The following is a 23,795-nucleotide window of genomic DNA, read 5'->3' on the forward strand; positions in this document are numbered from 1 at the left end:
TTTTCCAAATTCCTCACCCACAAAATCATGTGCAAAAGATAATGTTTTAAACCACTGAATTTCAAGTCACACAGTTTAAGCCTCTTAGGAAATAGAGAAAACCGTTTTTTATCTCTTCTAGTCTTAAAAGGTAGCATAGCTGTATAGAAGAATTTTTGGCTTGCATTTTCTCTGGTCTAAGTACTAACCAGGCTCGACCCTGCTTAGCATTTGAGATTAGATGAGATCGGGCACATTCAGGGTGTTATAGTAGTAGACTGCATCTTCTTTCCTTGAATTTTCTGAAAATACAGCTCTGCTGTAGTTTGTTTTATATGTGGCTTTTTAGAAGTCCAATGGCAGCTTAATTTCCTTAACCTTATAACTAATTTGATTTTGTTTTTTTGGTTTTTTTTTTTTTGCTTGGAGGCCCTGAGGATGTTTTTCGTTGTCTTTAAAGAGTAATGGTTTTAATCTTTCTGCACTTGGTGGCTTGCTTGCCTTTTTTGTTTGTTTGTCTTAATTTCCCTTGTTTTTTAAGGAAGGCATGCATTTTGTTTTTGTTGCTTTAAAGAGTCTTTTATCACTGGGATGACCCAGAGAGATGATATGGGGAGGGTGGTGAGAGGGGGGATCAGGATTGGGAACTCATGTACACTCATGGGGGATTCATGTCAATGTATGGCAAAACCAATACAGTATTGTAAAGTTAAAAAAAATAATAATAAAGAGCACAATTAGGATATAAGTTTTTTAAAAAATGCCTTTAAATCCCCACCCCCACCCCACCCACCACCACTTAACATTTTACTATGTGATCTATAGGCTTTCCAAGTGGTGTTAGTGGTAAAGAACCCACCTGCCAATGTAGGAGACAAGAGACATTTGATCCCTGGGTCAGAAAGGTCCCCTGGAGAACCCATTCCAGTATTCTTCCTGGAGAATCCCATGCATGGCGGAGCCTGGAGGGCTACAGTCTGTAGGGTCGCAAAGAGTCAGACGCAACTGAAGTGACTGAGCAAACACACATCTGATCTATAATTCTTAAATGGTGTCGTTTGACTCTCACCTTCCTTCTCTTCCTTCTCTCGCTCTCCAGGCTTGCAGCAATGGCAAGACATCTTTGGAATTTGATGTTTATTTCTCTTACAAGCACTGCGAAGTTCATGGTATTCTCCATCTCCTATTAATGCTAAAAATGTGGTCATATGAAGGGGTTTTGAATTTTTAAACTAATAGATTCTTTTGAGAGGCAAATGCATGAAAATAATAGGATTCAGGTGGCTACCATTATCCTCCAGATTGCTATCTCGTGTTCTGAGATGCTTTCTTTCAAAATTCTTCTATGCTTTTACCATTCTTTCTTAGTTCCTAGGAATCACAGAGAATATGATAAGAAACCCAGCATCAACGCTTATCTATGTAATTAGTTCAAGAATTTAACTCCTTACTATTGTCACAGTGTTAAATACTTTGGAAATTCCTTAAGATAAAAACAACTAGCACACTTAATAAATGGTATATTAAAATAATGACAATGATCAGAAAATTGCTGCTTTGATATAAACTTAACTGTGTTTATAAATTATATCAAATTAATTCATAAAAACATTGGGCTTTTTTTCTGAATAGTTAAGGAATGAGTTGTCTGTGTTATAACCTATATCAAGGAAAAGAAAAATTACAGTGACTCTCATCCAACCACTTTGGAGAAGGAAATGGCACCCCACTCCAGTCCTCTTGCCTGGAGAATCCCATGGACGGAGGAGCCTGGTGGGCTACAGTCTATGGGGTCATGAAGAGTCGGAAACGACTGAGCAACTTCACTTTCACTTTTCACTTTCGTGCATTGGAGAAGGAGACGGCAACCCACTCCAGTGTTCTTGCCTGGAGAATCCCAGGGACAGGGGAGCCTGGTGGGCTGCCGTCTCTGGGGTCGCAGAGAGTCGGACACGACTGAAGCGACTTAGCTGCTGCTGCGTCCAACCACTTAGTTGAAATTAATTGCATAAAAAGAGGACAACACAAACCTACCCAATAGTTTGTAGCCTAATTTTTCCACTGTTCAAACAAATTAAGACTCAGATGTTTACACATGAAATAAGTTGTATTATAATTAAACAAGAGGCTACTTAATATAGATATTAGCATTCTCTTCCACTGAAACCAAAGGATACAATTTTATTGATATTCCTTTCTTTCTGCTACAGTCCAAATGATTGAACTTTTTAAGCCTACAATGTCCTTTAGGGTATCTTTCATCATTCCTGATATAAGGAATATCTATGAAAGTCCTGAGTAATATTATAGCAATATGGCTTACTCCACTGTTTTCTGACTGTTAGCAAAAAAAAAAAAGTTTGTTTTTAATGTGGAGTAGTTCTGCTTCTTTGTTATCCCAACATTGCTTCTATATCCATCGCACAAAACAGTGTTTCTCAAAGTCATTACATCACCTTCATCATTCCCCTGGGTTGAGTATCAAACTGCAGTTTCCAAGACCCCAGGCTGCTGAATTCATATTTGTAGAACCTAGTAGCCTCCATTTTAACAACCCAAGCAGATGGGCCTAAACATAGTCCTCCAGGGAAGAGTTAGCACCTTGTGCTGCACTAAGTTAGTCTGGTCTCCCCACAGTCTGTGCCCCAGATCCTTAACCCTTTCATGCATGATAAAGTTTCCAAATGCTTGGTGATCTTAGTTGCTTTCTAATGGATAGCCCATAGTTGTAATCAAGGTTCATAATTATTTAAATCTGGCACCCCAAATTAAACCTGATCCTGTAGAAATGATCTATTAATGCAGAGGATAACAGACCACTTGCCTTCTTTGATCTGTTACCTACACTGCTGCTGCTAAGTCGCTTCAGTCATGTCCAGCTCTGTGCGACCCCACAGATGGCAGCCCACCAGGCTCTTCTGTCTATGGGATTTTCCAGGCAAGAGTACTGGAGTGGGGTACCATTGTCTCTCCAGTTACCTACACTAGAGTAACCTAATGCTAGCATTTTTAGCAGTTACCACACATAACTTGGGGAAGCCCAGGTGGTGCAGTAGTAAAGAATCCACCTGCCAGTGCAGGAGACGCAGGTCCCATCCCTGGGTCAGGAAGATTCCCTGGAGTAGGAAATGCCAACCCACTCCAGCGTTCTTGAGCTTCCCTGATAGCTCAGTTGGTAAAGAATCTGCCTGCAATGCAGAAGACCCCGGTTCGATTCACAGGTCAGGAAGATACCCTGGAGAAGGGAAAGGCTACCCACTCCGGTATTCTGGGGCCTGGAGAATTCCATGAACTGTCCATGGGGTTGCAAAGTCCATGGGATCATAAACAGTCGGACACGACTGAGTGACTTTCACTTTCGCTTTTCCAGTTTTCTTGCCTGGAAACTTCCATGGACAGAGAAGCCTGGCAGGCCACAGTCCATGGGGTCGCAAAAGAGTCAGGCAGGACTTAGCACACACATGCAAACATAACTCTATCTGTTCACTGAATGATTGTAATCAACTGGTCATGAATTTTGCTTTTTACTTGAACACCCATATTTATGCTAATTAAAACATAAAATTTCACATTTATCCCTGTTAGCTTCAGTATGCCATCTTATTAAGATACTTTTCAAGATTTGGTTTCTTCACCTGTTTCTTCACAAATGCCTTCAATAGCATGAAATGGTCTCTAACAGAAAGTCACAGGTCTCTGTCCCTTAACCTTAAGGGGCTTAATTTACAACATTTTTATAATAGATTTCCTAATTTCTACAGTTATCTTAGCTACTCTTTCTTCTTTATATCTGTGTGTGTGTGTGTTTAAAATCTCTCTTTGTTAGCCATAATCCCTTTTTGGATTCAAGTCCCCGGGTCAAAAGTTTCTTCTTTGAACTTTTTGCAAAATTTCCCGAGGCACCGCTCTCTCTTCAAGGTTTGCTTTTCCGGACACTGTGAACAATCTGCTTGGTGTTCTCAATATTTTTTACGTCATAGCACATCACTGATGATAGCCTCACATGTGACACTCCCTCACCATATATCCCGAGTTTTACAACTTCAAATGTATTTTGTCTGAAAGTAACATATTGTAATCATATTTAATTACCAGATATATTACTATTTATCATTTATGACTGCTCTTCACAATGCATATATGTCAGTTGCTCAGTTGTATCTGACTGTTTGCGACCCCATGGACTGTAGCCTGCCAGGCTCCTCTGTCCATGGAATTTTCCAGGTAAGAATACTGGAGTGGGTTGCCATGCTCTTCTCCAGGGGATCTTCCCAACCCAGAGATCAAACCCTGGTCTCCTGCATTGCAGGCAGACTCTTTACCATCTGCTGCTGCTACTGCTGCTAAGTCGCTTCAGTGGTGTCCTACTCTGCGCAACCTCATAGACGGCAGCCCACCAGGCTTGCCTGTCCCTGGGATTCTCCAGGCAAGAACACTGGAGTGGGTTGCCATTTCCTTCTCCAATGCATGAAAGTGAAAAATGAAAGTGAAGTCGCTCAGTTGTGTCCGACTCTTAGTGATCCCATGGACTGCAGCCTACCAGGCTCCTACATCCATGGGATTTTCCAGGCAAGAGTACTGGAGTGGGGTGCCATTGCCTTCTCCGTTTACCATCTGAGCCACCAGCACATAGTGATAGTGAAAAACAGGCTGCTGCTTGTGTGGAATTCCATGCTGCTTGCTATAATATCAGCCTTCCCCTCCCACTCAAGGAAGCACATACTTGTAAGAACATAAGAGCAATGATATCATCAGGATAACCCTATGTTCAAACGTATGTATTTTTAGAAACTAGATGATTTACAATTTGCTCTTATTATCAGTAACAAGTTACTTGTGACTCACCTCATGTGCCAAGTCCAAGTTGAGGATGACAAAGGTGCTTTCTCCTGCCATTCTTATCCCTTCTCCACCACCAATTAGCTTTTCCTTGCTGGGCAAAATTAAGTCCAGGCTGCACTTGATTTTACTTATGAGAGCAGTCAGTAATTCATTTCATCAGGATGATCCAAGTATCCTTTCTTGACGAATAGCCTGCCTTTGTACAGTTTGGGTGACTTTTGCCTCAGCAGTCCGTAACATTTGCCCACAGCTATATTATTTCTAAGGTGGTAGTATTTTGGCAGTTGGTTTATATGAACTTTTTAAATATGGCAATGAAATTCCATGATGCTTTTAGAGTAAAGAAATGCACGTTTTTGCAGTCATTAAATTTAAAATAAATCATCTAACATAAGTTGAACACAAAACTGTCTTTAAAAGGTATTTGTTTTTTAAAAATCCAAAAAATGAATACTGAATTTAAAACTGTTAGGTTATTAGACAATGCACATAGTGATGAAAGCACCGAGGTCAAACAGGTTGGAAAGGACAGGAAAGAGGATAAGAAGGTGAGGTTTGGGAGTCCTGAGCAGGACATCCATCCGTGCTAATCTTCTAATACAGATTACAGTGAAACTAGATTTCTCTTTTTCTTTTTAATTAAAAGCCATTTGGAATGAGAAGTTTTTCATCCCCTGGCTGCTTATATTATGATTTCCACAATGTGTTACATTCAAGCCTATTTGTTTCTTATGTAAAATATAATATTTTCTTAGAACTTGCCTCTCAGTATATTTCATGACTCCTGACACACCTTTATAAATCTGTTCCATACTCTAAAATCTTCAATGTAGAGAATATAATATTTAGTAAATATTTTATAAATATTTAGTAAAATTTTAAAAAAACTTTTTAGAAAAGCTAAATTTTATTTATCAATTCCCTTTCCTATCTAATCATGTGGCCCACTTCAATCAAATTTCCATGATGTTTTTAACCTTGAGTTTGACTAAATCAGTCCACTGAATTTGCTCTTTCAAAATCCTAAGACATCCTTTTTGGATCTAAAAGACTTTCAAAGATCATTCCTTTATCCAGGTAATCAAAATATAACATGGCAAAAGACAAACTCTTTAGCCATTATCCTTTGGCCGCATGATTATTTTCTGACAAAGCAGAAGGTAAAAAAAAAAGTGAAGGAAGTAGGGGGAGGGGAGGGAGAGAAGAAAAGAGGGAAGGGGCAAAGAAGAGTAAATATAAAACTATTAAAGAGATTGTTTTAAAATGAGCACTTTTTTTTTAAAGACCCCATACAGTCTGTTAGCAGATGTATTAGAATGCAACAGTTACTATCTTCTCAAGATGGTCTTACTATTTGCCATGATCCTCTTAACTTATTTTTGCTAGTACCCATGTTTCTAAGGACAAGGGAAGTTTTTTTCATACTTTCAATATGAATACCACTATACTATATTATAATGCATAATTGGTACTAAGAGCTGGAGCCCTCCCCAGCCACTGGGTTGCATTTAACCATAGTGAAAGCAAAATTATGTACTATTCCACTCTACCAGGCAATGGCAGCAAACGTGCCCAGCAAGCACTTTGAACCAGTGCTTAGAGCCATAGAGCACTTTGAACAAGAAGGAACATCAAGGCTTAACTGGTTGTACAAATCTTTCTTCACTGCCCCCAAAAGCTATCTTTTTAAAATTCAGAGTTTACTTTTTATGACTATTCTCACATGAATTTATTTTTAAGAACTAAAGCATTATCCTAAAACATATTATTAACTGACTTAGCACTACCCTAAAAATGATTTTTATGGACATTTTCTACAGAAAAAAAAAATCAAAATTATTTGTCTTTTCAGTTCAGAAGTCTCATGATTTTTTTAAACACACTTAAAAGCACTCCATCTGTGATTTTTTTCATAAAGGATGTGAAAAGCGTCCAAAAGTCATCCAAACAGAGGGTCAACTATACCCCTATATCCTTAATTTTGTGAAAGAAATTCTGTGGAGCTCACATGTGCCTGAGCTGTAAAACCTTAGCAATAATACTCCGATCCAGAATCCTCACTTTTAATAGTCAGGAGACTCCACACTTGACCTAGAGCAAAGCAGCAGTTTTTCTGATTCGGCTCTGGGCCTTCGCGTCCACAGTTCCCCTACACTTTGAGACCTGGGGGACAGCGTTTCAAACTGGATATAAGTCTCTTTTGCCAAATCGTCTTCCCAGAGGGAGTCTGGCTTACACTGAAGTTTGCAAACTTTGTACAACAGGAAAAAAATCAACGGCAAGACAGCAACGCAGGCAGCACCACTCACCACCATCAGGAGAGACTCTTGAGAATCTCCTTCTTCAGCTCTGTCAGTAGAAAAGGTGATACACTGGTCTTTCTGGGGAGGCATTCCCTTTGGACAGACACATGCTATATACTGCCAACCAGGCAGCAAGCCATTTATGGTGACTCGGTTCTTGCTGGAGTTCACATTAAGCAGCAGCAGGTCCTTCTCACCATATTTGGAATAAAACACGGTCACTTCCGAGTTCTGGGTGGTGTTAACGGTGTCCCATGTCAAAATCACACTTTCTTCTGTTTCGCTGACGACCTGGAGGTTTTCTATTGTGGCATTCGCTTCCCTCCGCAGGGCTCGATCCAACAGTGCCAACTCTTCTCTTCTACTTGCACTCGCTGGGGGAAGCTTCCCGCCACCCATCTCCGCCTTAGCACTTCTCTTCCCATCTGGGCTGAGCGACTGTCGGCTAGCCATGGTGGTGCTTGTGGATATTTTAGTGCTTGGAGCTGTAGCTGAAGAAGCAGTGGAGGAGAAGAAAGGAGACAAGGAGGAGGAAGCAGTGGAGGGAGGAGATGAAGCTGAAGTAGGAGGAAAAGTGGAAGAGAAGGAATAAGGCCAGGGAGACGATGGTGAGCCAGGCAGAGGTGCAGGGCCTCTAGATCCCGGCTGGACCTCTTGTTCAGGGTGATCCCCAGTTCTTCTTTCAGAATCATCTGATGAGACGGTGGCTGTGACATCACCGGCCACTGTCACAGTGACCACAGCTTCTGACATCCCAGCCAAGTTTTTGGCCTTACATTTGTAATCCCCAGCATCCATGTAAGAAATGCCCGTCAAGCTTATTATGGACCATCTGACTCCCTCCCCTGGAGATTCCTGAATTACTGGAATAAAGAAAAATGCATACTCTGTGAGAAAAAAGGAAAGAAAAGACTCGAGCAACCTGCTAACTGAAAAGTAAACAATTTCTGGTCCTACACGCATCCCTCTCACATAAGCGAAGAGAGAAGCGGCACACTGCAAGTCTCTGAAGGCAGGTGATGGTTCTGTAAATGGTTTATATGGAAATCTAGGACATGCCAGGTGACATGAGGTTTGTATGGGAAATAGTATTTTAAAAATACATGGGGCTGAGAATTAAGAAACTTTGGCCTGAGTAGTAAACTTTTGTCACTAAATAGTATGTGATTCTAGACAAGCTATCAGTTTTTGGACCTCTGTTTCCACACTTTTTAAATAAGGGGATAAGACAAAGTGATCTCAGATATCCCTTCCAATCTCAACCTACTGTGATTCTATAAAATGTTTATCACAAGATATTATTTAAATATTTCTCAAAATATTTTTTCATTGTAATAAAATGCCAACCATCCACACGGTCAGAAGGCATGATGGATCATTTTCTAGCATGGAGGAGTCATAACTTCTGTTCCTTTCTTTCACAGTATATTTCATTTAGATAACCTGGTAAACCATGAGTATGTTGGTTTTTTTAAAAATTTTCCTCTGATGGAGGAAAGTTAAAGACAGAGGCCTATCTGCAACCACCCAGATGCTGAATCACATTGTTTTCCATCTAAGAAAAAAAAAATCAGATTGTCTAATTTCATCTATGTGGTTAATCAGATAAACAAAGGAAAATATTAATCAGTAAAGTGTACCTTCCAAAATTTTTCCATTCAACACTCTTAGCAATATTTTATTAGAAATAGCCAGCCAATCTCAAACCATACAAAAACACCAGATTAAGTTCAGACATTTGTAAACACCTTATTTCAAAGGCCTGAATTAAGAAGATACCTGTATAATTGACTGGTGAACTATCTGGTCTGGTCCACGTGAGCTGCGGGGTGGGGTAGCCAGTGGCATCACACCGCAGCAGGACATTGCTGCCCAGAGCAGATGTGATCTGGGTAGCCGAGGTCATCACTGATGGCTTCAGACACTGCTCCAGCTCAGCCCGCTGAAACAAGATCCCCGAGAGGCGTTCCGGTTCACTACACACCATCATCGGATCAAGAAGTACTACTGCAGGGTCAGCGACTTTTGACAATGACATTATTTTGGAAATGTGACAGTCACAGAACCATGGGTTGTCCTGCAGACCTAGACCAGAAAGGAGGAAAAGGTTGATAAAGTTTTTCCTGATGACATCTGTCTACTCACAGCCTTGTGGGATGGCATTTCTGCACTCTGGCCCTGAAACCATAAGTACTTTGAGGGGTCAGAGTCACCTCTCTGTCAGTTTTACCCTGCACTCCAGCCACCAAATTCAACGTGTCCTGTCAGTTCAAATCATCAACAATCATGGGTGTGTGCGTGCATACTCAGTTGTGTCCACCTCTGTGACCCCACCGACTTGTCACTCGCCAGCCTCCTCTGTCCATCAGACTTTCTCGCAAGAATACTGGAGTGGGTTGCCATTTCCTTCTCCAGGGGATCTTCCCAACCCAGGGATCAAACTTGGGTTTCCTGCATTGCAGGCAGACTCTTTACCATTGAGCCACCTGGAAATCCTTTAATGATCATAGCTAATAGTTATTGAACATTTATTATATACTAGACTCTGTTCCAAGCACTTACCTGTTATTATTTGATTTAATCCCTACAGTTCTATGAAAAGAATATTGTTTCCCCCATTTTAAAAATGAAGAAGCTGATTCACAGAGAAACCAAATAACTTGACCAAGGTCATGTAGCTGATTAGTATCAAAGTCAAGATCTGAAGTCAAGTATCACAGAATGTCATAAATATGGTGACAGCTTCTAGAGTGCCAGAAAGTATTCATATTATTATAAATATTATTATAGGGTGCTGAGAGGCACCTAGCTCAACCTGAAATATGTCAGTATTTTGTGTGACTTTGAGGTAGTACAACTTCTGTGTAACGAAAGCAGAGAGTGAGACATAGGCAAAGTTAGGTGACAAGATTGGAGAAAAGTGGTGGAACATGGCTCAGCATGAACGTCCCATGTGGTGGCCATGGAGGTACACTGCGCAAATCCCCCTTCAAGAGAGAATCAGCTGCAGGAAATACAGTTAGCTGACAGCCTCCAGGTGCAAGCGCCTTCAGGATCTGCCTTGGCTTTCAGGACTGTTAGCCAAAGTGTTGTACCCTTCAAAGAGGCTGTCAGTGAAAGCGTAAAGAAAAGTGAGAAAAATATTATTGGAAAGTAGACAAAAGGGCACACCCTTGTTATGAAGCAGCAGAAAGCTTGGCAACACTATCACCATGGTTAACACAGAAAGTAGAAAATGTACTCAATGAAATGAATGTTCTAGCTAAGGATGGAGAAAGCAATGGCACCCCACTCCAGTACTCCTGCCTAGAGAATCCCATGGATGGAGGAGCCTGGTAGGCTGCAGTCCATGGGGTTGCTAAGAATCGGATACGACTTCACTTTCACTTTTCACTTTCATGCATTGGAGAAGAGAATGGCAACCCACTCCAGTGTTCTTGCCTGGAGAATCCCAAGGATGGGGGAGCCTGGTGGGCTGCCGTCTATGGGGTCACACAGAGTCGGACACGACTGAAGTGACTTAGCAGCAGCAGCAGCAGCTAAGGATATTTCCATGTGGTATTGACACTGCTGCCTGGTGTCTTCTTGCTGCTCATAGTAAAATATAAGAAGAGACAACAGCTAAAGGAAGAATCGGTAAATGCAAAGAAGCTAAACCCAATAAAACTGCTTCTTACACCACCCTCTCCAAAATTCTCAAATTAAGAAAGGGTCTCAGAGCAAAAGTCAAATTCAGGTGGGTGGTCCTATACAATTAGTTGCTAGGATCTCAGAAAGATCTAAGATGGTGCCTTCAGAGCATTCAGTCAGACAGAAATCTTAAGGATCTTAAGGGTGATGTCCCATACCAGCCTTACAAAAAAAGCCCAGGGTTAGAAAAGATTTATCTCAAAGAGATTTGTGGTTGTGGAGTGGATTTGTATTGATTTTTAAGAAGAAAAAATAGAATCACAAGTTTAAAAAAGTCTAACCATGGTGGAAGACTTAACCATTCATAAATTCCGGATTTCTCTCTATGCCTATTTTTATTATAACAGCACTTTGTGAGTGGTTCATATTTCTCTGCCAGTGTTGGTAAAGCTGACTATTTCTAGTATCTTCTATATTAGAAATTTCTTTTCTTTCATGGATGAATTACCTTAACCTTCTTCTCACATTTAGTCCCATGAATCTATAATCAGTTCTCTAATACTGATTTAAATTCTACTCAACCTGCCAATAAATATCAAATTCATTCTGTCATATAATATAATATGTGTAGAATACTCATATTTTCAAAAGACTTTGACTTTGTATGCCAGATTTTTTCTTTATAAAATAATAACAAAAACAGACTTACAGATATAGAGAACAGGTTTGTGGTTGTCAAGGGGGGAGTGGAGGAGGGGAGGGAAAGACTGGGAGTTTGGGATTAGCAGATACAAACTATTACATATAGGATGGATAGAAAACAAGGTACTACTGTACAGTACAGGAAACTACTTTAATATCCTGTGGTAAACCATATGGAAAAGAATAGATACATGTATAACTGAGTCACTTTCCTATACAGCAGAAATTAAACACATTGTAAGTCAGTTATACTTTAATAAAAGTTAAAATTAAAATAATAACAACACAAAACAGCAGTTATTGGCTGCTTCCTATGAGACAAATACTGCACTTATCAAAAATTGTAAAGGGTCTACATTTTACCCTGCTTTAGGGTAACCTGGTAGCTCAGCTGGTAAAGAATCCACCTGCCATGCAGGAGACCCTGGTTTGATTCCTGGGTCAGGAAGATCCACTGGAGAAGGGATAGGCTACCCACTCCAGTACTCTTGAGCTTCCCTGGTGGCTTAGCTGGTAAAGAATCTGCCTGCAATGCAAGAGACCTGCGTTGGATCCCTCGGTGGGGAAGATCCCCTGGAGAAGGGTATGGCTACCCACTCCAGTATTCTGGCTTGGAGAATGCCATGGACTGTATAGGCCACGGGGTCACAAACAGTCAGTGAACAACTTTCACTTTCACTATCCTGATCTTAAAGTTCTCATTCTTAACAACCGTATATATGTCTTATCCTGACCTCAGGAAGCTAGTATGATTCTTCCTATTTTATACCAGAAGACATTAAGGCACAAAGAAATTATTGCCTTAACATTGTAAGTAGCTTAGAGTCCCCCTGGTGGCTCAGACGGTAAAGCGTCTGCCTACAATGCGGGAGACCCGGGTTCAATCACTGGCTGGGGAATATCTCCTGGAGAAGGAAATGATAACCCGCTCCGGTATTCTTGCCTGGAAAATCCCATGGACCGAGAAACCTGGTAAGCTACAGGCTATGGGGTCGCAAAGAGTCGGACATGACCGAGTGACTTCACTTTCACTTTCACTTAGAGTCCCAAGTCCTAGGTGTTTGAGCCTCCTAGTCTAATGCTTCTTCCACCATAACTCACTTATCTCTTTGCCACCTAAAAGCATCTAGAGTATGGGTGGCAGCTGTAAGTGCTGTCATCTACAAATAACAAGTGTTAAAACAGCAATGTTTGCAGCATAACTGTCTATATAGGGAAAGATCAAGAGCTATAAAATTAAGAGTTTCATTTATACTTTGAAACTGTTAAAAAAAAAAAAGTGTTAATGGTAAAACAAAATTCTGTAAAAATTAATCCAAAGGATTACATCTAAAAGCTATGTGTTTATTTTTAAATCCCTCAAAAGTAAAATATTTATTCATGCTATGAACATCTAAAGTTAAGGGTACAACTTTTAAAGCTTTAATAATAATAGTAATCTAGAGCTGAACACATTCAATGTTTTTTTCTTCTGGGGACAAAGCTACAAGAACTCACTGAAAGTTAAACTATTACTTATACTGCATTCCTTGGCAAAGCACCAACCACAACCAGTAATTTGCATTAATTAATTTTAAACTACTCTTGGATAGGGGTAAATGAACTTTGCCTTGTTCCATTTCTCAAAGGATAATGCTTTTTGTGCATCACAGTAGTTGGATACGCTATTCTTTATGAAAAGTCAGCAATAAATTCCAGTACAAAAGCTATTCTATAGACTATAAGCTCTTGAAGGCAAAACCATGCCTTAGTCAACTTTGTGGAGGCAGTTTTCCCTAACAATTCAAAACGTAAAGCCTTTTTAACAAATGGTGCTAGAACTCCTGGACATCTATTTGGGAACAAATAGACCTTAACCCCTACCTCACACTATACTCAAAAACTGTCTTGAGCTGGGTCATAGTCATAAGCATAAAAACTAAGAATATAAAGCTAAAAACTGAATATAAAAGTTAAAACTACAAAGAAAGTCTATCTCTATGACCTGTGAAAGTGAAAGTGAAGTCCTTAGTCGTCTCCAACTCTTTGTGACCCCATGGACTGTACCTGCCAGGCTCCTCTATCCATGGGATTTTCCAGGCAAGATTACTGGAGTGGGTTGCCATTTCCTTCTCCAGGGAATCTTCCTAACCCAGGGATCGAACCTGGGTCTGCTGCATTGCAGGCAGACTCTTTACCATCTGAGCCACAAGGGGGCTTCCTCTGACCTGTAGGTATGCAAATATTTCTTAGATGGTACACAGACATCACTAACAATAAAAGGAAAAACTGATAAATCAGATGTCATCAAAATTTTAAGCTTTCTTACAAAAGACATCATGAAGAAAATTTTTTTAAAAAAAGACATCATGAAGAAAATCAATAGACAAGTCACAGACTTGAGAAAATATTCACAATACATATAATTAATGAAGACTTATACTCAGTAATAAAAAGATGAACATTAAAAATTATAAATATACCAATGGTCAATAAGTAAATGTAAATGGTCAATATCATTACTCATCAGGGAAATGCAAACTAAAATGACAATATAATACCACTCCCCTGACATAACCATTCCCAAGAATAACAAAAATAATAAAGACTGACAATGTCAAGTGCTGCTGAGGATGTGGAACAAACAGACCGTGCTAATGGAGGTATAGAACAGTACAACCTCTGGAAAACTGGCATTTTCTTTCTTAAAAAGTTATATATCTAGCCATCCTATGATTTAACAATTTCAATCCTAGGAGTTTATCCTAGAGAAATGAGAACATAGCCACAAAAACTTTGCACAGAAATGTTAATAGTAGCTTAATTCATAATAAAGCTTATCCTGTGACTTAACAATTTCAATCCTAGGGATTTATCCTAGAGAAATGAGAACATAGCCACAAAAACTTTGCACAAAAAACGTTAATAGCAGCTTAATTCATAATAAAGCTAAAAACTGGAAACAGTCCATCTGTCCAACAACAGGACCAAAGATGAATAACTGGTACACTTATACAGTTGAACAGAGTGAGCAATAAGAAACTACCAACATGCGCAATGACATGGTTGAATCTCAAAAAATTATATAATGTTGAGTGAAAGAAGCCAAGCACAAAAGCACCTCAAATGAAATTATAGAATAGGCAAAATTAATTTATGGTCATAGAAATAAAAGTAGTAGTTCTCTGGGGTGGGGGAAGACTGATGAGACAGGAGAAACTGTCCGATTTATATTCTAAAAGACTGTAACATAAACTGCATTCTCATTACATTTCTATTAGCAAGATGGAGTAAATCCTGTTATCTCCATTTTCCGGATGTGAAAACTGAGTTTTCTGTGTGTGATGCACACACATGAACAAGTCTTCTTTGCAGAGGGTAGCACTTCTTTCCCCATTTTGTTATGCAGCAGTCATGACTTTGCTTTGGTCAGCTGCCACACGTGGCTGGACATGTTTCAAAATATCTTTTGTTGCTTATTATTATGATTATAAAAAGTAATGCATGATTACTGCAGAACATTTTAAAGATACAGAAAAGCAGAAAGATGTCAAAGAGAACAGTTAATCAATTAGTATAACTTTTAGTCTTTTTCTTTGCAAATTGTAAAATACTCATGATCATACATTATTGCATGATCATGTAAAATTACATAAATTTAATGTTATACTAAAAGTATTCTTGTGTAAGTTTTTAAATAATCTGAACTGTTCCTCAATAAAATATTAGCAAACCAAATCCCAGAATACAGTAAAGGATCATATACCATAACCAAGTGGAATTTATTCCAAGGATGCAAGGATGGTTTAACATCCACAATTTAATCAGTGTAACATATCATTTAGCAAATTGAAGGATGAAACACATGATCCTCTCAGTAGATACAGAAAAAGCATCTGACAAAATTAAAAATCCATTTATGATTTAAAAAAAAACTCTCAACAAAATGGGTATAGAGGGAATGTACCTCAACATGGTAAAAGCCATATATGATAAACTCATAGTTAACACCATACTCAAGGATGGAAAGCTGAGTAAGATTAGAAACAACATAAGGATGCTTAGTCTCACCACTTTGATTCAACACTATATTGGAAGTACTAGCCAAAAAAAAAAAAAAAAGAGAGAAAAGAAATAAAAGGCACTTGTATCTAAAAAGGAAAAAGCAAAACTATCACTATTTGCAGATGACATGAAACTATATATAGAAAACACTAAAAAACCACCAAAAAAAGAACCATGAATTCAATAAACTCACATGATACTAAATCAATATACAGAAATCTGTGGCATTTCTATACACTAACAACAGCAATCAGAAAGAAAAATTAAGAAAACAATCCCATTTATAATTGCAACAAAAAGAATAAAATACCTGGAAATAAATTTAACTAAGAAAATGAAAATCTGTACACTAAAAACTATAAGACACTAATGAAAGAAATTGAGGATGATGAAAATAAATGGAATGATATACTGTGCTCATAGATTGAAAGAATTAATATTTTCAAAATAACTATATTACCCAAAGTGATCAATATATTCAATGCTATCTAATCAAAATTTCAATGGCATAGTTCACAGAACTACAACAAACAATTTTAAAATTTGTATTGGACCGCAGAGGATCCCAAATAGCCAGAATAATCTTGAGAAAGAAAAAAGCTGGAGATACTATGGTTCCTGACTTCAAATTATAGTACAAAGCTGTAAAAATCAAAGAGTATAGTACTAGTACAAAAACAGGCACACAGATCAGTGGAATAGAACTGAGAGCCTAGAAACAAATCCACACAGGTGTGGACAGTTTCCAACAAAGGAATAAAGAACATGAAAAGGAGAAAGGGCAGTGTTCAATAAGTGGTGTGGGGAAAGCTGGACAGCCACATGAAAAAGAACGAAACTAGACCACTACCTCGGAGAAGGCAATGGCACCCCACTCCAGTACTCTTGCCTGGAAAATCCCATGGATGGAGGAGCCTGGTGGGCTGCAGTCCATGGGGTCGCTAGGAGTCGGACACGACTGAGCGACTTCACTTTCACTTTTCACTTTCATGCATTGGAGAAGGAAATGGCAACCCACTCCAGTGTTCTTGCCTGGAGAATCCCAGGGACGGGGGAGCCTGGTGGGCTGCCGTCTATGGAGTCGCACAGAGTCGGACACGACTGAAGAGACTTAGCAGCAGCAGAAGCAGCAGCAGCAGCAGCAGCAGCAGCAGCAGCAGCAGCAGCAGCAGACCACTATCTTACACTATACACAAAAATTAACTCAAAATGGATTAAAGACTTGAATATAAGACTTCAAACCATACAATTTCTAGAAGAAAATATAGATGATAACCTCACTGACTTTGGTCTAAGTGATGTTTTGTGGATCCGACTCAAAAGGCAAGGAAAGCAAAAGGAAAATATTAATATTCTATAAAATTATTTTTTCATATTAATATTAGCAACTAATCATTAGAGAGCTATTAGTAGCCATTTAGTAATTTGATTTTATTTTCTAGTCTATATCTCCATTGAGTAATATTATTAGAATTAGGAACTGGATTCAAAGAAACTTTTAAAAATACATAGCAAAATAAAACTCCTACGCTATGGAATTTTAAGTTATGAAAATTTCTCGCCGTTAGTGTTACTCATAAGAATCAAATTAATCACTAGAATAAAGTAATTAAGTACTACAGTATGGTTTTGCATGGCTCCTATCACAGTATATTTATTAATATTTAAGGACTCCACAACTATTGCTAAATTAAACTAATTTTTTTTCTCTAACCACCCTAAAATGCTTCTCTTATTATATAAACAAAAATGTCTGAAGGATAGATAGTGGTCAAAACATGAAACAGCTGTGCAAGAAAAATTTTGTGACTTTTTCTCTCTTTGGTTCTTATGGAGAAAATATTTTTAGTTTCATAAGCACTAAAATGCATATACATTTCAACAAAAGTAATGCTAAGCCATTTAAGTGCTGTAACAATATTTTTTTCCAATTAAAACACTTTTTATTGAAGTGTAGTTGAGATACAATATATGATATAGGTATATGATATAGTGATTCAAAAATTTTAAGGTTATACTCCATTTACAATTATTATAAAATACATAGTACTTTCCTTTCTATAAAAAATATCAAATTTGTCTTTCATTTATACTTTATTTCAGAAAATATTTAGCAAGTGATTTTGGTCAGTAGAAATTTCTGGCACAATTTCTTAGCACCCAGTTGCTTCTCATTCCAAAGTCTTATAAGTCATTTCAATGACCAAACATTTAAATTTTCTTTCATTTTTCTGAGAATTAAAACTTCTTCTGTAGCCATGATGAACATATCTTGTACAATTCAAAAAAGCCTTATGGGATGAACAAAACGTGTCATTGCTCAGTCATGTCCGACTCTTTGTGACCCCATGGATTGTAGCCTATGAGGCTCCTCCGACCATGGGATTTTCCAGGCAAGAGTACTGGAGTGGGTTGCCATTTCCTTCTCCAGGGGATCTTCCTGACCCAGTGATCGAACCTGGGTCTCCTGCACTGCAGGCAGACACTTTAGCAAATCAAATTGCTTTGTCAAACTTCAGGTCTGTGTCTCATACAAAAGTGGGAAAAGGCCTCACTGCCCACAGATACTGTTGAGAAGGGTCTCATTTCACTGACTTCAACTGGGCAGTCACATTTACTGGGCATTCAGGAGAGCATTGTGCAAAGCACTGTAGGAAGACAAACAAAAAGAAGAGAAGAGCTTGCTAGAAGGAGCTTACGTGATAAGAATCCAAGATAAATATCCATAGAATGTAAACAAATTCAGGATCAAAATACACAAGATTAAACATAGCTAAACTAACAGATTAAATCCATTAGGAGACCCATCTAGGGGCAGTAAAATAACTGGTGTTTAGACTAGTTTGTTTATTTGTTTTTTAATTAAGAATATATGGAGGCTACAGGGCTTTCCTGTTTGCTCAGATGGTAAACAACCTGCCTGCAATGCAGGAGACCTGGGTTCGAACCCAGGGTCGGGAAGATCCCCTGGGAAGGGAATGGATACCCACTCAGTATTCTTGCCTGGAGAATCCCATGGACAAAGGAGCCTGGTGGGCTACAGTCCATGGGGTCACAACAAGTTGGACACGACTGAGTGACTCACATATATACACACACATCTGGAAGCTATACTTCCTAACCAACTAAACCACTGCTACTTAATAAAGATGCAGATGCTCTTCCCTCCCTCCTGAAGACCCTGATAAAGGGCTGAAAAGAGACCAGAGCAAAACGTCAGTTGTGGCAGAGTATGGAGCACTGATGTGCTCGTGAGAATCAGAGCGGGTTGATAGATTTTGTCATTCTTTTCCAGGTTCTCTAAGAGCAGCATTTGCCTCTCAGTTTATGAGGCAAGTTTCCTTCCCTCCCCTCACATGCACACACAGACACCTGCTGCCCTCATTCCACAAACATGGATGCATTCGTGCTCATACGCATGCACACAGGGTGTGCACGTACACAGACACAAAAAGAGTCATTATACCTTACACAGGGAGGGCCGGTAAACTGACCTCGGTCAAATGATAAAGGTACTACTCCATCAAAAGTGCAAGTACAGAGTAAAACACCAGATCCAATAGATGCAAAAATACTGGACAACTGAAGAAGGTACACAGAGCAAACTGGACCTGAAAAGCCCAGAGGCTGTGAGCTTACCGAGAATAATTCTTCTTGGTGGAAGGTCCAGGCTTCTGGATGATGCTGTCACTAAGTGGGACCAGCTTTCCAGGAAATCTGGTGGCAGTGTGGTTAATCTGTTGCTTGATAAATCCAAGTAGGTGAGGTTCTTCAGGTAGCTGACTGCCTCCTTTGGCACACTGGTCATTCTGTTATTGTGCAAATCCAGGGTCCTCAGACGGGGCATGTCCCTCAGAGATGTCCAAGGGAAAGCCGTCAGAGAATTTCCATCTAAGCGCAACTCATGTAGATGCTTTAAGTTGTAAAAGCTGCTGATGTCAAGGCTGGCCACAGAATTGTAAGTCAGCCAGAGGTACTGGAGCTCCACCAGGTAGTAGAAGGCCTCAGCGGGGATCCTACGGATAACGGTCTTTTCTATGCGAAGTTTCACAGTGTCCACGGGAAAGTTTGTAGGTACTTCATTCATATCAAGGTCATTACATAGCACCGCCCTAGTGTCACAAAGCAATGGAATGAATCTGTTTTCTGAGATGCATTTGAAAAAAGTAATACTTATTTGAAATATGCATTGAATTTTTCATTCCCTACTGGTTTGCACGAAGTATCCATTCAGCCTAGCTTAATGCTCAGTAATAATTTGTCATCCTCGTCACCTTCTTCTAGGTTGAACCATATGAAATGGCCATTTTTGCACATTCAAAACCATCAAATATCATTAATTTCATGTGACTCAACCTGAGCCTTTTATGTGTCAGGCATGTGCAATATACATCACATTGTACCCCTTTTTAATCATCACAACAGCCCTATGAACTGATATTAGGGAATAGGTACCAGCTCTAGAATCAGTCTGGTCTTGGTTTGACTCTAAGCTCTAACATCGTGGCCATGGGAAGCCACTTCACCAGTCTCAACTCATCTTCCCACATGGTACTCTTATGGTGACTAACTGAAATGGATGGAAAAGTTGACACCTTCTTGGCACTCAGTAGGTGTTTGCTAACAAGCACTCAATAGGTGTTTGCTATTATTATCATCAATCTCATTTTTATAGATAAAATAACTGAGGCCCATCAACATTAGGTAACTTCCCAGAGTCACAGAGCTAGTGGTTTACATAACCATCTTTCAAACCCACATCTGTCCAGCTCCAAAGTGTACACTCTAAACTTCTTTAGGAAATGCCCCATTTTAAAAGAATCCCCTATTGAAGTTATAAATTGATCCTTATGAAGATGAGCACAAGAGAAAGGAAGAAAGAAAGGAGGGAAGGGAGGAAAGAAAAGGCAAGTGTTCATATTGGATGACCAAAATTAAGCTCTGTTTTAACAGTGCGACCAATGCATTGTTTTCAGCCTAAGAAATAAACCAACTAACTGCAAGCTTTTTTTTTTTTTACCGCTCACAATTTAAGTGACCTTGCGCAAATGACATCATGATCTTGTTTGTGGCATGTAGAAAAACAGGCATAGGGAAACAAGCCTGTCCATGTGTGGGTGTAAAGTATGAAAAATCAGAAAATTTAGATTCATTTAAACCTGAAAAAAAGACCTATTTATCTTCCATTATATATTCAGCTCTACCAGATTGCTGAAAATGATTAACATAAAGCATCATCTGAATTATGATACATTACACATGTAGTAAACAGTCAATAAAACAGCCATTCAGTAAAACACATCACATTAAATCAGTGAATTTTTAAAGCCAGGCCATGATGTAAAGAGAAGGAAGCAGCATAAGCAATGTGCTGGCTACCTCATCTTCTCTCTTTAGGGGAAGTGCCTATGCATCATTAGAATTCTCTAGGCGTACCTCTTCATCTCTATTCTGAATCACAAATTTCAGCGTGCTTTATACCAGAATGATCCAGCTTCTCCTCATTAAGTTACCATTCCAGTGCATTGTATTGGATAAAGCCTTAATTGGAAGCTAAAAGACCTAGTCTCTTTGTCAGCCAGTCACTGCAACAATTCAACGCTGTGATCTGGGACAAGCCATTTCGCCTCTATATGATTTATTCATTTAAAAGATTACAGTGGTCAAACGATTATTTCTGGAGTTCTTGTCAGGTATAACATGCTGTGATTTTTATAAAATACATCAATAATGGGGCCACCATGAAGACGGAAACACTTCTGTGACTGATTTCTGAAAGGTAGTCTGATCTGAGTCATAACTGCAGTATATCTTTTGCCGAGTAGGTCTTAAATTGTTACATTATTCTCACTGTCTTTAACCACCTTGAGTGATTATCTCAGATACCAGGAGTTAGTAAATTTTATACAATAACATGAAAAATTATACAAAAATATGTTAATTTTTAATTATTTGTATAAATTTGTAAGACATAAATTGAGTGATTCTTTTAACAAATTACTTTGAGGCTCACTGTTCACTTCAACTGAGTCACACAAAAAATCTGACTTTGTTACTAAAAATTCTCTCTCAAAAAAAGTTTACTGTATTTAGCCAATAAGAGTTCTGTTTTGTATTTAACTTCTATCTGAAAGGACTCATGCATATTATAAATAAACACTTGTTCTCACTTCACAAGCATATATTAAAGAAACACAGAAGTTAAGGAACTTCTGCAAGGTCCCACTGTCCAACACAAAAGGTCGACCCATTTCTTTCAAATTCTAACATCTTAAAATGAAAAATTCTGATTATGAACATCTCTAATTTCACTCATGTGATCGTCCTTCTTACTTCCTAAAGTCTATTCAGTTGGCATAAATAATCCTCAAAATGAAAGGGAAAACCCTGGAAGCAAATGATCTGGGCATGTCACACACGTTCTGATCAGACCTGCCCACTTTTGCTTTCTATAAACAGGTTGAACTGGCCACACAAATTTCAGTGGTTTGACCTCCTGCCAGGTTCACTGTGTGAATACAAGTGCAATGAATATTTTAGTAACACACTGTGTTTGAGAGTTTCAAACAATTTGAGGGGCTTTGAAGGAGTTAAACTGATCGAAGTGAAAACAATGGAGTAGGCAACCAGGATTAACACAATTACATTAAAGCTTATCTAAATTAAGCCTCCTCTCTGATTTCTGAGCAGTCAACTGCTTTCAAAACAAAGCCATCTGGTTTGAGTCCTTTTTCTCCGAATCCGAACACTGAGTAGCAAGGAGAGAAGCATACCTTGATCCCAGGCCATCATTTCTGCCGTGATAATCACAGGTGCACTGTGAAGGACATAAACAGCTCACTCTCTCCAATAAGCTAAGTGCAATACACAGACTTGCAAAGAGATGCATGGCTCCTTTTAGAGGTTATTTGGACAAAAGGTAAAAACCAAATCCTAAGCATTCAGAAACTAGGGCGCCAGGAATACAAATGGCCATTTAGTAACAGCAGATTACACAGGATTAGCTGAGATCTGTAGTTACTTAACCTTCAAGTGCAGCTTGCAGGGGATCAATCTGCCTAGACTTTGAAACTGGTTTCAGCAAAATAACACATTCTAAGAGAAGGAAAAATCAAACAAGTGTCAAGAAAATTTCAATAGTTTCTCATATTTAAATTTGCCAGGAAATGCCTATAAAATCCCTTTTCCTTAGATGTATTGCTACTATACCTTGAAGAAAAACATAATGTTCAAAATACTTCAGTGTCTTATCAGATGTTAGAAAACACTGTAGATTACTTGCATGTTAAACATTATAAATTTTACTTTTTGCTTTCTACCAGCATGCATAATATTCAGTTTTATAAAATTTAGCTTTAAAGATAGAAATGCATGACATAAAATTGATTTAATCAATATTGCCACATTCTGCTTAGCCCCCAAAAGCAAACTAAACAAAGTCCAGTACCTAGAGTATTTTAGGCAAAATGCTTGAATTCACCACTGTCACAGCAGCACTGAGACTCTGGTAAGAGAGCATCCTGCGATGCTCCCAGGTCCTCACTATGCAGTGCAGGCTCATGATCAACACATTTTTCAGTGAAGGTTATTATCTTTATTCTAGAACATATTTTGCTCCAAGCTAACTTCCCAAGTTATGAGCAATCAAACATTATCTGAAGCTCAATTCTCCTGTCTGCTAGCATATGTTAGGCTCTGTCTAAAAAAAATTAAATATTTAAAAAACTAATTCCATACCCATAACATGGAATGGAATGGTCAGTCAAGGATTTAGGTAATAAATATATAAGGCACTTAATTTTCTTTTGACATGGTTCTATTCATCATCTTTAAATCAAAAAAAAATTTTTTTAAGAAAATTAATTTCATAAAAATAAGATTATGGAAAACACTATTTAAAACTAATAATATACATACAGAAACAGCAGCATCAAATGAATTTTCTCAAAATAAAATACTGCAAAGATTCAGAATCTGCACAATTCATTTGCTCATTCAGTATTTACTGAGCATTTAAAGAATTCAGTGCTTTGTACTATGTACAAGCACTAAACTAAGTCCTAAGGGTAGAACTGATGCTTTTGAACTGTGGTGTTGGAGAAGATTCTTGAGAGTCCCTTGGACTGTAAGGAGATCCAACCAGTCCATCCTAAAGTAAATCAGTCCTGAATATTCATTGGAAGGACTGATGCTGAAGCTGAAACTCCAATACTTTGGCCACCTGATGCAAAGAACCAACTTATCTGAAAAGACCCTGAGGCTGGGAAAGATTGAAAGTGAGAGGAGAAAGGGACG

General features: G+C 38.7%; 1 protein-coding gene across 1 annotated transcript; it reads right to left on the reverse strand.

Moving 5' to 3' along the window:
* Nucleotides 1-4,808: 4,808 nt before the first annotated feature.
* On the reverse strand, nucleotides 4,809-22,450 carry LRIT3 (leucine rich repeat, Ig-like and transmembrane domains 3). The gene is made up of 4 exons (XM_015096376.4): nucleotides 22,274-22,450; nucleotides 19,140-19,612; nucleotides 8,904-9,209; nucleotides 4,809-7,987 (listed from the first exon to the last, which is right to left on the reverse strand). Exons 1-4 carry the CDS (start codon nucleotides 22,387-22,389, stop codon nucleotides 6,885-6,887), a joined length of 1,998 nt encoding a protein of 665 aa, XP_014951862.2. The 5' UTR covers nucleotides 22,390-22,450; the 3' UTR covers nucleotides 4,809-6,884.
* Nucleotides 22,451-23,795: the final 1,345 nt, after the last annotated feature.

Source organism: Ovis aries, chromosome 6 (assembly GCF_016772045.2).
Source record: "Ovis aries strain OAR_USU_Benz2616 breed Rambouillet chromosome 6, ARS-UI_Ramb_v3.0, whole genome shotgun sequence".
NCBI classification, from domain to species: domain Eukaryota; kingdom Metazoa; phylum Chordata; class Mammalia; order Artiodactyla; family Bovidae; genus Ovis; species Ovis aries.

What these genes read in the sequence shown, in the direction of transcription:
- LRIT3 (XM_015096376.4), bottom strand. Translation starts at nt 22,389, where the DNA reads ATGCATCTCTTTGCAAGTCTGTGTATTGCACTTAGCTTATTGGAGAGA. An exon ending in ACCAAGAAGAATTATTCTCG is followed by an intron (nt 9,210 to 19,139) that starts GTAAGCTCACAG and finishes TTTCTGGTCTAG; the next exon opens with GTCTGCAGGACAACCCATGG. An exon ending in TTCACCAGTCAATTATACAG is followed by an intron (nt 7,988 to 8,903) that starts GTATCTTCTTAA and finishes TCTTTATTCCAG; the next exon opens with TAATTCAGGAATCTCCAGGG.